General features: G+C 55.5%; 1 protein-coding gene across 3 annotated transcripts; it reads right to left on the bottom strand.

The window, feature by feature from the left end:
• Positions 1–93: 93 nt before the first annotated feature.
• SLC20A1 (solute carrier family 20 member 1) lies at positions 94–8,537 on the bottom strand. 3 transcript variants are annotated; one of them, XM_058859538.1, is made up of 11 exons: positions 8,376–8,537; positions 7,772–8,232; positions 7,544–7,684; positions 7,359–7,444; positions 6,022–6,118; positions 4,355–4,474; positions 2,624–2,872; positions 1,982–2,531; positions 1,549–1,734; positions 1,211–1,295; positions 94–229 (listed from the first exon to the last, which is right to left on the bottom strand). In XM_058859538.1, the coding sequence occupies exons 2-11, from the start codon at positions 8,115–8,117 to the stop codon at positions 194–196; spliced, it is 1,896 nt and encodes a 631-aa protein (XP_058715521.1). In that variant the 5' UTR covers positions 8,118–8,232; positions 8,376–8,537; the 3' UTR covers positions 94–193. The 3 variants fall into 3 exon arrangements, with proteins under 3 accessions (XP_058715521.1, XP_058715520.1, XP_058715519.1); XM_058859537.1 differs by having other exon boundaries at positions 94–751; positions 8,366–8,535; XM_058859536.1 differs by having other exon boundaries at positions 94–751; positions 8,376–8,535.
• Positions 8,538–15,301: the final 6,764 nt, after the last annotated feature.

The raw sequence follows: 15,301 nt of genomic DNA, 5'->3' as shown, positions 1-15,301 counted from the left end.
CTCGCAGAGCACGGGGCCAAAGCAGGGAGGGCTACGGGGAACCACCTTGGCCCCCCCACCGTATCCCAAAATCCCCAGAACCACAGGCAGCACTGGCATACGAAGGAAATCTTTATTAAGTTCGAGGTAGCAGCAGTGACGGGAGGCCAGAGGGCAGCCCCCAGGGCCCCCGAGCAGGATGGTGTCCACAGCACTACGGCAATGGAGGCAAAGCTGAACACTGCACAGCCTGCAAGAGGGGTATCCCATGACTCCCCAGCCCTTTGTTCTGGGGCCGGCAAGGACCAACTTCTGTCCTTCCCCCAAGAAATCACTACCGGGGGGCAGTAGAAGTGAGAAAGTGACCCCCACTAACTGCTTATCTACAGCTACAGCAGATCAGGGGGGTCATCTGGGGGCAGGCACAGCCCTGGCAGCACACCCCCCAAAATGTTAGCGCCAAGATAGTTATATTTAAAAAATAAAAAAAGATACTTCAGTGACAGCACTACACGCAGCTGGCGCAGCTGCCACCCCACAGCAGGCAGCCTCAGTGGCTCCTCAAGGGAGGACAGCAGTGCAGTGGGAAGCAGGAGCAGTGGGAGCCCTGGTGCCGTCACAGGACAGCGAACTTGAAGACAGCCATGATGGCAGCACTAATGAGGCCGGAGATGGGGACAGTGACGAACCACGCCATGAAGATGTTTCGGAAGAGGCGCCAGTCCACTGCCTTCCTGGAGCGCAGCCAGCCCACTGAGACCACTGAGCCCACCTGCCCAAGGAGTCAGGGCATGGCTCAGCACCAGAGCAGGCATCTGCACTCCCCAAACATGTGCTCCTTCACCCCCCAAGGCCAGAGCTGAATCCTGTTCCAGCCTGTGGGGACCTTACAAGAGCGCAAGCAGGGAGTGCAGGGCAAGGAGTTGGCACCCCAGAGGGGTGACAGGACCAGGACCCCACAGAACTTAGGTTCCCATGGCCTCTTGGCAGAGCCTAGGGGACCCTGAAAGCGGTTTTGTTCTCCCATCATGTCCCAAGTCCCCCAGGGACCCACCCCAAGGCTGGGCAGCCACTGCCACCTCACATTGAGATGCAAGTGGCGGAGCTGGGAGCTGACAGTGGCCAGCAGCCCAGAGTGGGGCCTCCCACACAGCTCAGCCCTTCAAGCACCAGGATTCGGGAACATTGAGCTCACACTGAGCCAAAGCTATCCCCCTGCTACCCCTCCTACCTTGCAGTGGGTTGTGCTGATTGGGAGGCCAACATTGGAGGCAATGACCACTGTCACTGCTGATGCCAGCTCAATGCTGAAGCCACTGCAGGGACAGAAAGCAGATCAGAATAGGGGCACTGGATACCCCAAAACACCCAGTGGGCTCAGCTCAAAGCAACACAGCTTGGCTCTCCAGAGCCCCAGATGAACCCCGCAGGATGCAGCGAGGTATTGGAGCTACACACACCCCAGCTCCAGCTCTGAAACCCACAAGAGAGAAGGGAGAGTGGCTCCTGGAGCAGAACGCAGCTCTCAGGCTGCCTGGAACATCCTCTCTGCTCCATGGTAGCCCTTACCTGGATGGTGTGATGGGAGTCAGGTCCTTCCCCATCGTCTGGATGACTCTCCTTCCCCAGACCCACAAGCCAATGCAAATCCCTGCACCCCCATAGAGAAGCAGCCAGATGGGAGTTGCCACCTTGGTAGCCACATCGCCTGTCTGGTAGACCAGGAAGAGTGCAACCAGGGGCCCAATGGCATTGCTGGAAGAGAAATGGGATCTGGTCTAGAGGGACAAAGGCTCTTGGCAAGATAGAATATCCCCAGAAGTGTTCAAAGGCAGGTTAGATGGTGCATGGAGCAACCTGGTCAAGAGGAACAAGTCCATGGCAGAGTTGGAACAAGATGATATTTAAAGTCCCTTCCACCCCAAACTAGTTTGTGATTCCATGACTCTATGAGCACTCACGACAGCTAGCAGCCTCCCTGGCTCCCCCTAACTCCACTGACCTGACATCATTACCACCATGAGCGAAGGAGCCGAAACAGGCTGTGAGGATCTGCAGGAACTGGAAGAGTAGGGACACCTCAGGCTTGTCCTGTTCATGCCACTCTTCCAGGGAGCTACTGCTGCCCTTGTGGTCACTGGCACCCAGTTCTGCCTGGGCTGTGTTCAGGTCCACATCTGCAGCCGGGTGTGCATCTGCCACTGCATTGCAGTAGCTCGTATAGCTGTCCATACGGACCCTCTTCTTAGTGTCCACCACAGACCAGCTCAGCTTCTCCCCCTCCTCGCTATCCCTGGCACGCAGAGAATCCAGGGGCATGCCACAGATGGCCATGGTGTAGGAGGTATAGCTGTTATTGCGCCGTAGGGGTTTGTCCCCCGAGTCCCCCATGCAGTCCCCCATCTTGGCAAGGTGCAGCTTGTGCAGCAGCTCCTTGTAGAGGCCAGAGTCCTTGTGCACAGTGTGGTACTGGTATTGCCCACCTGAGCCCAGCTGGTGGCCCACTGCCTGGCTCAGGTGGACCAAGTTGCCATTGGGCAGCCGTACAGCTCCTGCCAGTAGGGACAGCAGGTGGAAGGGTTAGCACCAAGGGGTGCTTGGCGTTAGGGAAGTCTTACCATGCGTATCACCCCGTGCTACTCACCACTGTCAATGCTTGTTTCCTTCAGGTCGAGGCTGGGAAGCCTCTCCTGCTCCGGGGCTTCCTCCAGCTCCCCCAGGTTGAAGGAGACCATCCTCTCCTCCACCACTGCGTGGGGGGGGACAGCCGACCCTGCATCATCAGCAGGGCCCTTGGCATCCCCCAGGGGCATCTTGGCCTCCTCTTGCTCCTCCTTTGGGCAAATGTTCTTCTCCATCAAGGGGCTTTCAGAAGGACTTGATTTTATCTCTCCTGTGAAGAGGGGCAGCCTTTCCACCACTGCACCCAATGCCAGCAGCAAGCCCACACCCTTTGCCACTCAGATTTATGGCAGCTAAATAAAATTTACAGCTCCTCCCCATCCTGAACTTTGGAAACTGCTGGACAGTCAGACCTTGTCTTGGGCACAACAGCCAAACCATCTAAGCCAGCTCATCCCCTATTTTTAGACACCCCCACCCACACGGGGTGTGGTGAACACCATTATGGGGCTTTTATGTCAGTAATGTCTAGTGAAGAGGTTCCTCTTTGGGCCACGTTTGTCCCATCCCTGTGGCCAGTGGGATGCTCTAGACCCACTTTTGGAATGGCTATGACCCCTACAGCTGACAGAAAGGTACCCAGAAGAGCCCAGCTTCTCTACCAGCCCAGCAGCTCCAGCCTGGGCTCCTCTCCAGCTTCCACTGGTGGATGACAAACCCAAACAGGAGCTGGTCTCCACCACCCAAAGGCAGCCTGGTTTCCTGTCTACCCTAGGGAAGCAAGCCAGCAGCACCCAGCCGTGGAAGCTGAGGCCATTCCTCCACCTCTAACAGGAAAAGCACGTTTTCTCCAGGTGAAAACATGAGGTCTGTTCCTTCAGACAACAATCAAAACCACTGTCTTGTCATAAACATGACCATTTCCCTGTCATTTTGTTTCCTTCAAGGGCTGGGTTGTGGAATTAACCCTTCATCCTGCCATCCAGTCCCAGCAGAACTATCTCCCCATACATGCACACTTCCTCCCAGAGATGCCGTGGGCAGGCATGGGAACATGTCTGACAGGCAGAAGAGCCCACCTCACCTCACAGGCAGGAGTTAAGTTAAACAGCTGGAGGATTGTCAAGAGCAGCCATAAAGCTGTTAGTCACACCCCAATTACACCAGCACAAGGACATCCCCTCATCACCAACTCCCAAGGCCCCAGCTTGCACACATCATTGATATTCAGGACCACATGCAGTTCCAAGCACTGCTCTGGAGGCAAAGCTCAGGGCTGATCCTTTGGATGCCTTTCAATAGTGTTTTGGGTTTTTTGCCCCAGGGAAAGGATTTAATTTAAACTTGTGATCTGCATCAGCCAGGCCAAGGACTGCTCAGCAGATATGAGAAGATTAAAGGTTACAACAGGCACATTGTCTCTTGCCTTCTCTCTCCTCTATTAGAGTGGGACAAGCTGTCTGATACTGCCCACAGCAGCTCCAAGAGAGATCACCCCACAGATCAGTCAGCCCCAGACACTGCTCAGCAGCCCAACAGCTGCTCCTGGAGGGGTTTTGGGTGCCTGGGGTGGGAGCAGGCAGAGCCCAGTGTGATGAGTGCCCCAATGACTCAAGAGGAGGTTACTCCCTGAATGAAGATGAGGATTCTGCTAATGACAGCCCCACAGCTAATGGGATCTCCCACTGGGAAGAGAACTCGGTTAGCCAGAGCGTGCCCTTCCCCAAGGATCGCAGAGGGATGCAATACTTACGGTCGATTTTCTTCTTCATTCTCGGACATACAAAGAACCAGACGACGAGAGCACAGACAACAGCACTCCCCGCCGAAATTAGCAGGATACCCCACAGAGGAAGTTTGTCAAAGCCCAGCACTAGGAAATAAAACAACGGATCTTTGAAAACCTCTGGGCAAAACCCTCCTCAATATATGACTTTGGTTTTCCCAGGCATAGGGACTCCATCACCTGCAACAGTCCTGAGCTAATCCACCTGCCAGGGAAAAACACTGCTGGGAAGGCATCACTGACCACGCTGAGACTGCAGATACACTCTCTGAGCCCCCCAGGTCATATCACCATCAGCAGCTGACCCTTCACAGCCTCCTCCCCCAGCCAAACCCTGTAGAGAGTGGTGTATGCCCCAGGCTCCACACAGCTCTTGTCCCCTCATTTGCTGCAATGTCAAAGGAAAAAACACCTCCCAGTGTGTCTGCTGCAGCACCAGTGCTGCTTCCCTGCTCTGGAGAGCAGACTGAAGCTTGGGATGGCTCCCCCTGAAGCTCCAGCTGCTGGGGAGAGCAGCTCTCCTGCTCCAGGAGTCAATGGGAATTTAGGCTTCATGGTATCTGAGGTGATACATGACCCACTTAGGAGCATTCTCACAGGCAGCCTAACTTTGAGCAGAGAACTGGCATCACATAACCCCAAGCAGGTGCTTGTGACTATCCAAACCCTACATTTGCTGCTGCAGTGACTTACTGCTCCTGAAGCAGCCCAGACACCTCACCCAAGCACAGGTCTGCCTACAAACCCTGTGCTCAAGCAACCTAGAGCTCACTCTGCAGTTCATGGCTCAGGATAAACATAGATCCACTTTGGACATGGCCAAGTGATTTTGGAGCAGCCCCAGTGCCCCCAGCAGCACCACTGCAGGCCTGTCCTCCTCTCCCCCATGCTGGAGAGCCCAGAGAAAGGGAAGCTGACATCCTTCCAAAAAATTTTCCAGCCACTGTTTACAAAGCAAACCTGCCAGAGAGAGCACTGCCTGCCCGCATCCCACCTCCAGAGGCTCCTCCACAACAGGAAACCCACACTCACACCAAAAAACAACTCAGGCCATGTCATCCCAGCAAATAACGGAGGTGACGGAGCCTCTGGCTCCGTGGGCAAATCCGCCTGTCCCTGCTGAGCCCTCTCTTAGCTCTGCTTGTGACCCGTCTCCTGCAACACAGCATCTTAGTTTGGCTTTTCCAACTGAAGCTCAGACTGTGCAGCACACGGGCCAGCTCTTCTCAACAAGAATAATTAGCTTGTTTTTAGGGACAGGATGAACCAGGAGGTACAACTCCATTCCGTGCTCCTAGCCCCACTACCAGCTGCCTGAAGAGTCTCTTCAGCAGCCAGCAGAAACCCAAATTTTAGCACAGGTAAGAGTTAACGGGAAGTCATGTTATTGGCCAGTCCTGGGAAGTCTAAGGAGAAAGGTCTGGAGGAGTTTAGTTTGAGCAGGTCTCTTTGGTTGGGCAACTATCTAGCCCAGACAGTGCAGGCTAGCCTGCCGCCTTCTGTAACCGGCACAGGCCAGCCGCCTTCTAGGAGATCTCAGCCCTGTAAAGCAAAAAAGGGGTAAATCGTGCATTTAATGGAGGCTTTAGAAAGAATTTCAAAATTCAGGTTCAAGCATTCTGCTGTGCACTTACAGGGCGCCCCAGTGTACATGATGGAGAAGAGGTTGATTCCCACAGTGCAAGCATAGAAGACAGGCAAAGCTCGCAGGCCGTTGGGAACAGGATCTGCCTGGAAAACACAAACACATATCAGTGCTGTAGAGAGGTAGACTGGAGGGCTGTGGAGCAGCTAAGGAGCAGCTTAGCAACAGATTCTTTCCAGAAGGGGTTTGTGCCCTTAGTCACCTACAGACGACAGCTCCTAACAGCCTTTAGGGAACAACCCACAGTCAAATGCCCCCCAGCTATGATGTCAGGAGGTAGCAAAATACCTGGGGTCCCACAAGGCTCCCCAAAGAGCTAGCGCAGGCCCAGACAAGGGTTCCAGCACTCCCAAGCCTGGAACAACTCATCTCTACCTGGCATTTGAACCCTCTCCCTGGCTCCCCAAACTGCCACCTCCACTTACATTTTTCTTTCAACTCTCCAAGAACTTTCAAAGCTTTTACCCCCTTCCAGCTGACTTGGACAAAATAAAAAAATCCATTACTCACAGAGGAGCTTATATGACCACATACCTGGCAGCAAGGCCCTCACCCCAGCAGCAGGAGCATTTAATCCCCACTGCTGCCCAGCAATTGGGATCTGGCATCAGGACAAGCACACCAAGTCTTCCTGAATGCCAAAGCAGCATGGAGCAACTGGACTGCTCAGCACCAAAATGGAGCATGAGAGGGCCAGCCCCGCTTTGGGAGGTTGGTTACACAAGATTACTGTGACAGTGGTGTCACTGAGCTGTTTTAAAGGGCTGCTAGTGATAAGATCTTAACATCTCTTGAATCCTTAGAGGTAAAACTTAAAGGAATTTAACCTCAGATATGCAGAAGGTTTCCCTGCATAGCTGGGGCCCCAGGTGGAAGGAATGTGGTTTCCCTAGCCCCAGGAAGAATTTTGTCCCTCCCAGCTAAAGAAAGCCATGGCTGTGGATCACCACCTTCACCTGCAGCCTACCCCAAATTAAGAAGAAATCCTTACACCCGGATTTTGGAAAAGGCCAACTGACAGCTCTGGTCTTATCAATTCTGGTCTACTTCATTACCAGGAAACAGGGCTGCTCCTGCTGAAGCCAGGCAAGACAACTCCAATGTTTCAGAGGGGAGGTGATGCCCTAAAACCCTCAAGGTCCATTCTGTGGAGTGGCCACAAGCCCCATTTTCTCACCTCTTCAGCTCTCAAAGTGCTCCCCTGGTGCCAACACACACACTCCAGGATGTGCCAGGAGAACCCTGGTGACCATAAGCCAGCCAACAAGTCCATTGAGAGTAGCCAAGAAACCCAAAGTGTCAGAAAATAGGGCAGATAGCCCTTACCTTACAAAGGATGAACCTCTGGACGAGGAAGAACAGGACAGCAGACATGATGCCCGAAAGAAGGGGTGAGATGAACCAGGACAACACTAGAAAGCAGGAGGCACAATCAGCATCCTGCTGCTAGAAAAGGAAGCCCAGGGACACATGAGGTCCATGTCTGGGGTGGTCCCACCAGCTGGACTTACCAATCTTCAGCAACTCAGACCATTTGACACCTTTTTGCCCTTGGGCCACCAGTGAGAAGCCAATGGTCGCTCCAACGATGCAGTGGGTACCAGAAATGGGGAGCTTCAAGAATGAAGCCATCAACTGCCACACAGCAGATCCTGGAAAAGAACCAGCCTACTAAGAAAGCCATCACCAGGGCACCCTGGGACATCCTGCCCCTACACTGTGACTTCCCTGCTCCTTACCAGACATGGCACTGATCGAACCTGCCATCAGCAGTGTGGAGTTGTACATCTCTACATCAATCAGGCCCTTCCGGATGGTCTCACTGACCTTGGCCCCCAACAGGACAGACCCTACCGTCTCAAAGATGCTGGCCAGGATGCAGGCCTGCCGCAGAGTCACGACCCCTGAGCCCACAGCCGTGCCAAAGGAGTTAGCCACGTCGTTTGCACCAACAGAGAAGGCCAGGATGAAGGCAATGATGAAGCCCAGGACCAGCATCCAGAGGTAGTCAGCCATGGGGGCGGTGAGCACCGCGGGGGTCGGTTCCATGGCGGGGGTGGGGTGATAGGTTAATAAATTAAGCATAAAATTAAATAGACGGATCGCTATAGGGCTCGGGGGGTCTGCGACGTCCTACGGGCCGGTCTGTCGCAGGGACTGGGGGCTGGGTGCCGCGCCATGGTCTGCGCCGCTCTTCATCCTGCGGGAAAGACAGAGCTTAGCAGGGTGAGCACCGGATACCGGCCCTTCCCGCCGCCGGTAACGGCCGCTACCGCGCGCGCCACCGCCCCCTCCCGCCGCCATGTGCATGTGTGTCCGCCTCCGCCCGTCACCTCCGCTCACCGGCTGGGCTGGCCCGGGCCGGGCCGCGCTAACCAGGAAGCCCCAGCTGCGGTCCCACTTCGCTGCCGCTCCAGCCCCGTTCTCCCGCTCCACTTACAACCGGTCCCCACCGGTGCCGCCCGCCCCCGCCGCCCCGACTGACGCGGCCACAGCGCCCGGCGCACTTTAACACCGCCCTCCGCCGCCACGTGACCTCAGCCCCGCTCCCCGCCGGGCCGGGCACCGCCCACGCTGCCCATTGGCCCGCTCGGGAAGGGGAAGGGCGGGGCCGCGCCGCCATTGGGCAGCGCCGAGCGCAGACCCGGGCCTGGCCCCGCCCGCCCGCGCGGGCACCGCGCCTGTGAACCACGTGCACGCTCAGTGTCGGCCGAGGTGGAGGGACGGCACCGGCACCGGCACCGGCACCGGCACCGGCACCGGCACCGGCACCGGCACCGGCACCGGCACTGGCACCGGCACCGGCACCGGCACAGCCCAGCCCAACCGTTGGCTGACTGGACTCTGGCACGGCCCAGCACGGTGTGGCACATCCTGACGCAGATGTGTGCTCTGCCCTGGCATCGTCTGACTCAGCCCTGCACGGGTGTGGCCTTGACTGGGTTCGGGCACATCTGGCACGGCTTGGCAGCAGTGTGGGATCTGCTCCAGTGTGGCACGGGCACAGCCCAGCACGTGTAAAGACCCAGGCTGGGCTCTGGCACAGCCCGATGCTTCGGCATGGATGTGGGTCCGTGTGGGTCTGGCCCACATGTGGAACAGCTCTGCTCAGCTCCAGCACGACCAGCCTGTGGCAGGCACAGCAACAGTGCTGCACCAGCCCAGGCAGGCACCTGGGCTGACCACTGGGATGGCACTCCAGTGTGGCTCAGTCCCACTCCAGCTCTGAACTGACATCACGCATGGACCTTGGGGCTTGTGCCTGCACTGGTTGAGACCAGCACCCAGCAACAGTACCAATCCAGGGGTACCCACCGGCCTCAGCAAGGGCCACACATGGGGACTGAAACCAGTACCCACCAGGACCAGCCGTGGCACCAGTATCCACAGTTGAGTGGTGGCAGCTCAGGGTATCCTGCAAGGCCCCAGGAGATTCCAAGGAGGTTCAGCTGGGTCCCACCCAGCACCTCCAACCTGGGTGACACAGGCAGGGGTGAACCCCTGCACGCGGCTAGCACGCAGCCCTCTGTGAATATGTGCACACACAGCCCCGTATGCACATGCTGGGGGTACACGTGTGCCCTGAGCACAGTGAGCGCCAGTGCCCATTTCCACCTTGCGCTGATCATTGCCCAGCAGGAAGCATGGCTCAGTGGTCAGAGGCCACAGGCAGCCCCAGGGCAGCGGGTCAGCCGGCACGGGAAGCTGGGGTGTCTGGCCAGGGGTTGTACTGCCACACGGGTCAGCGGCTGGGGGCTGGCCGCAGCTGGGCCATCGCATGCCATCGCATGCCATCGCGTCATGGGGACAGTAGTGACAAGGGGTTTCAGATGGCACCCGGTGCAGGGGGGAAGTGGCCAGGGTGCCCCAGCCCTGCTGCATCGCTGCCCTTGCGTCACCCGGCCAGAGTCCGTCCTGTGTCCCCAGGGGCCCCATGTCCTGGACCACGTGCAGTACTGGGTTCACAGAGCCACAGCACGGCCCAGGCTGGGCCTGGGGGATAAGGAGGGACGTGTACCTGGAGCATGGGGATCCCTTGCCACTCTCAGCTCACCAAAGCAGTAGCAGGGGATGACCCCACACCTTTACCCTGTTCCCACTCCTGTCACCCCTGGGTGACAGGGGACTGGGTGTCCCCATCTGCCCTAGGTGGATGAACTGGGGAGGAAACTGTGGCAGGAGTCCCTGGGTGAAGCTGGGAGGACCCATGTTCTGGGCTCCCAGGTCCCATAATCCTGTGCTCCTAAATCTGAGAAGGGATCCAGGTGTGTCTACACCCCTGCAGGGGTAGAGGCAGGTCTGGGGAGCAGTACTGGGAATACAGGGTGCAGCAACAGGTACATGGGGTGCAGCACAGAGTATGTGGGATGCACTAGCAAACATGGAGCACAGTGGCCAGGTGTGGAAGGGTGTAGCACTGAGCCAAAGGGGAGCAGCATTGATCACATGGCTGCAGAACTGAATAGATGGGGTGCAGGGCCAAGGATGTGCTGGGAAGGAGCAGGCTGGGTGGCCCTTAAAGATGCCCCCAGGACAATACCTTGCGGGGGAGCCTTGGACCTTTGTCAGCTTCACTGCTACAGTGAAACCTGCTCCTAAGGAGTGGGACTGTGACACTGGAGGCACTTAAAGCAGTGCGGCAGCTCTCTGGGAGCTGCTGGGAAACACCCTGGGAAACACTCCAGCCTGTGCCCATCTTGCATACAGACGCAGGGGCCACATCCCCCTGCCCCAGTAACACCAGTAAGTCTATAACTCCTGCATTGGGAGCCATTGATGGATGCTGAGCCTGCCCTGAAATCCACCTGCTTGGCATCAGCACTCCCAGTCCTGGTGGTGGCTTTGACCTGTAGGTCCCTGCACATGCCCTGGTGTTCAACAGCATCACTGAGTATCCCAACACTCGTTGGCACATTATGGACCTCTTAAGTGTCACCAGCAGTCTCTGGAAACCCCCAGCACCACAGTGGTTGGTACCCCTGCCTACCCAAGCTCCACTCCTGACTGGTCCTCTTATTTCATGTTATCCTAGTCTGTTGTTAATTGGTAATAAATAAAACTTAATTTTCCTAAGTCAAGTGTTTTGCCCATGACTTAACTGTTGAATGGTCTCTCTCCTTACCTCACCCCAAAAGTTGTTCTGCTGCTCACACCCCTGCCACATGTGCCAACATCGCCCCTCCCTGTATCACCAACTGGACACTGTAAGTGTGGTCATGTTCCGTGAGAACTTACACGATCCAGATTCATCAATAGTTTGGTTTACTGGAGCAACAGGAAAGCAGGTTCAGAATAAATGCATGAACCACATTAAATTGTAATGACAAAAGGTATAGAACAGAATCTACATAAAATATCCTGGGTCTATGTGTTGCTGAAGGCTGGGAAGCACTCAGTGCCTGTTCTGGACAGGAGCCAGACACAGGGGCCCTGTGGCAGAGCTCCACAGGGGATGCCTGTACAGGCAGCCCACCTTTTCCTGGTGTTCCAGTAAGCTGGGATGGAAAAAGCCCTGTCAAGGTCTGCCACAGCTCACTCATTCAGCTCCTTCCCTTGCCATGTATTTCTCCAGGCGATGGTGCCCAAGCATATGAAGAAATCTCACTGTGTGCCTCTCCTGCATGAGACCCCTTCCACTCACTGCATGCTGGTGAATCACTGGCAAAGGCATTGGTGAGAACAAACTTGAATCAAGTTGTGGATAAGGTTGAAAGGGACAACAGTGGGGTCATCTGGTCCCACCTCCCTCCTCAAGCAGGGTCATCCAGAGCATATTGCACAAAACTGTGTCCAGACAGTCCTGGAATATCACAAGTGGGTGAGACTCCACAACCTGGGCAATCTGCTCCAGTGCATGGTCACCTGCATAGAAAAGTTCTTCCTCATCTTCCTCATGTTCAAGTGGAATTAATATGAATTTGCAAAAAAACACAGCAAAGGGTCACTGTATTGCTTATACAATAAGCACGGGTAGTACATATAGTGAAAATCAAATTAGAATCAATTAGAATCAGTGGCAAGTTAGATTCAGTGGCATCGTGAGGCTTCCCACACCCTCTCAGTACCCAGGGCTCGCAGTGGCACCCATGGGAGTTTGCTGCCAGTACAACACAACTGATTGTGCTGCTGCTCTTTATTTATACTATTCCAAATATTCTGCTGGCTTCTGTCCAGCTGTCCGGGTGCTCTGAACTGGCTCAGGAAGCTGCGAGGCGCCTATGGAGAGAGGAAGCTGCTGAGGCCCAGCCGGGGCACAGGGTGAGTGTGAGGGTGCAGAGCAGCACTGGGCACCCATGAGCTGTGGGCATCTGCTGCACAGGGGAGCTGTGGGCACAGAGAACTCTAGGTAGAGCATGGAGCGCCAGCTCATAGCACCAACCTCCACAGTGACTTACTGGGCACCCAGAGCACCAGAGCTCAAAACGCCTCGTGCCGCTCAATACCAGTTTGGCAGCACCCCTCCGCCCCACCAACTCACTTTCTCCTCTTCCTCCACAGATGGAGCACACAACACAGCACCATTCCCAGCAGCATTGAGCCAAGGACTGCCACGATGCCTTCGATGCAGTACTTCTGGAAAGAATTTGCATCCACAGCATTTGTGTCTGCTCTGCCCACCACAGCGTTTGGGTCTTCCCCGTTATCCACAGCGTTTGGATCTGCCCTGCTGTTTCCAGCACTGGTGGATCTCCTGCTGACAGCGCTGTTGAGGCTCAGGCTGTTCACACCTGGAGGACCGATTCTGCACGTTAGTGTGTCCTGCACACCTCTGGCAATCTTACCAGAAGGCTGACATTGCCAATAAATGTTCTTTCCCACTTCACTAGCATCTCTGAATGAGGAAACATCCTATGGTGGCAACATTTCCATGGCTTCAGTAGAAAACAAGGGAATTCTCAAAGGCCTAGCAAGTCCCTGCTCTCTGGACCTTCTCTCCTCTCAGCTTTGTTTACGCTTTGGAGTGGCCACAATCTAGTTTTTCCAGTGTCTGCCTTTGCTCCCTGTTGCTGGGGATTCTTCACATGCACCCAGTTTCTCTTGTGCTCTGGCCAGGGATGATCTGACTGGGACAAACACACTGTGTCCCTGTCATCTGGAGACACAACTGGCAGTAGACAGTTGGACCACCCTTGCAGCTCACCAATACCTGCAGGGCATGACACAGAGGGTCCCTGCAGTGAGGGTCTGAGGTGTGGGCAGGGGGGGCTATGGCATGCCCCTCTATGCACCTGAAACCTCTGCTGCCCGATTGTGCTGCTTAGGAGCGACCTGTACCCACCTCCTAGTATCATCTTCAGCTCCCTCAGGATTTCGTGTAGCACTTTGGATGTCTCTATGGAAGATTGTCCCCTTCCATCTTGATACTTTGGACCTTAATAGAAAGAATAAAGTTGCATTTTCCCCCCAGCACCCGCACCCCAAGGGGATGCAGTCAGGCCCTTTAGGTATCAGGGAGATACCTGAACTTCCCTCTCTCTTATTGTCTTTTCTGCAGTATGGGCAGCATTTGCCTGCCCCCAGTTTTCAGGACTTGTTTCCCACTTACATCCTGTGGCAGGACTGCCCAGTGCCTGGATAATTTTGAAAGCATTCCTATATGCTGGCATGGGACCCTCCCCAGGGTTGGCCAGCACTGTCAAGGATCAGGGAAAAGTAAAGCCTCAGCATGGCTCAGGCACAGAGTTTTCAGGAGGATGAGGCAGAGTCCCCGAAGCCATGCCAATCTGAGAGTGCACCCCTTTGGACCCCAGTTCCAAGGAGGGATCTCCCTCTGTTGTGTTAGGGCCTCTAGGGTCTCACAGCAAGGTCTGGGATGCAAGTGCTGGGGGAGGGATGTAAGACCCAGTGCCACATTTCCCATCATTTGCTGAGGGATGTCTCCAGGTGGCCTCATTCTCAAAAGAGCGAAGTTCTGAAATCCCTGAGAATGGAGTGTGAGAGGTGGTAAGCATCTTGCTGCACCCACAGTGTCTGAGTGTGTGTCCCTGAGACAGCAAGAGCAACAACCTGCACCCCAGAGGTGACAGTCACCCCAGAGCCACTCCTGGCTGTTATCAGAGCATTCTGGCTCTGCACTGGCACAGTTTGGCACCAGGGCAGAGCCTGCAGACACTGGGGATCTCGGCAGATGCCGCTGAATGGCCAGAGGACAACGATTACCCAACACACCTGTGGTGTGAAAGGCCTTGGTGTTTTCCCCAGGAACTGGCACTGTCTGATGGCCTTCCTGAGGTGCTTTCTCCTGCGCAGTCTCACGCTCCAGTGCTTTAGAGAGAAAGTGTGTCAGTTGAATTCCAAGTCACTGTTGCTCATCAGGATCTGTCAGAGCTGGGTGCTGGCCCTGGCATGCCCACCTACCCACTGCCTGTGCTCGCCACGGAGCAGCCCCAACGTCCTGGGCTGGCAGGGCCACCAGGAGGAGGATCAGAGTCAGGGCCCACCCTGCCTGTACCATGATGCAGCTGCTGCTGCTTCTCCTGCCACTGCTGCTCAAGCCTGTGACACCCAAGCTACACTGCACAGCAGGGCCTGGCTTTGCAGCTCCACAGGGCGCTTTGTGACCTCATGGGGTCTTCTACCAGCAACATTCTGCCATCTCCACGGGGGGCCCAAGTATTCCCCAAATATTCCTGCTGGTGACGGGTCAAGCAGAGACACCAGATTCAGTCTAGCATACACAGGGCTCTCTGCAGATCTGCTCTAGAAAACTCTGTAGAGACTACCTGGGCTTTCACCTGTGTCCAGAGCAAATCCCAGTGCTCCTGGAAGTGCCTGAGGGTATCAGGCAGCTGCTGGTGTGGACCTGCCCTGAACATGGGACAAACACTTCCTAGAGTTCCCTCGCAGGAGTCAGGAGCTGGCACTTGGGAATTATCTCAAACCCTTCATGCCCCATATTAATCATTAAAAAGGACTGTCAGCTGGCAACTAATCACCATGAAGCTGTTCACTTACTTTGCCCCTCATGGAGTAAGGAGCATACTCAGGAAAGCAAAGAAAACAGAACTTGTGGGCTGAGATAAAAACAGTTTAATAATTGAAATTCAGGAAAATAATTAGTAATAGTAATAATAATAAAAAAAAATAAAAAAAGGAGATGGTGAGAGGAAGAGAACACACAAGACGATGTGCGGCGGCGGGGCCTGGGCGCCCCCTGGAGGCTCGGAGCGGGTCCTGCAGCCCCCCCCGCCTCCCCGCCCGTGAAGACCGGGGACGTGTGGGACACGGAGGGTGTGGGGAGTGGGACGCTAGGGACATGAGGGCGCGAG

The sequence above is a fragment of the Poecile atricapillus genome, chromosome 29 (genome assembly GCF_030490865.1).
Source record: "Poecile atricapillus isolate bPoeAtr1 chromosome 29, bPoeAtr1.hap1, whole genome shotgun sequence".
In the NCBI taxonomy this organism is placed as follows: Eukaryota; Metazoa; Chordata; class Aves; order Passeriformes; family Paridae; genus Poecile; species Poecile atricapillus.
This window is presented reverse-complemented; position numbering and strand designations above follow the sequence as displayed.

What these genes read in the sequence shown, in the direction of transcription:
- SLC20A1 (XM_058859537.1), bottom strand. Translation starts at nt 8,117, where the DNA reads ATGCTTAATTTATTAACCTATCACCCCACCCCCGCCATGGAACCGACC. An exon ending in AATGAAGAAGAAAATCGACC is followed by an intron (nt 2,873 to 4,354) that starts GTAAGTATTGCA and finishes CCCTCTTCACAG; the next exon opens with GAGAGATAAAATCAAGTCCT. An exon ending in GGAAACAAGCATTGACAGTG is followed by an intron (nt 2,532 to 2,623) that starts GTGAGTAGCACG and finishes CCCTACTGGCAG; the next exon opens with GAGCTGTACGGCTGCCCAAT.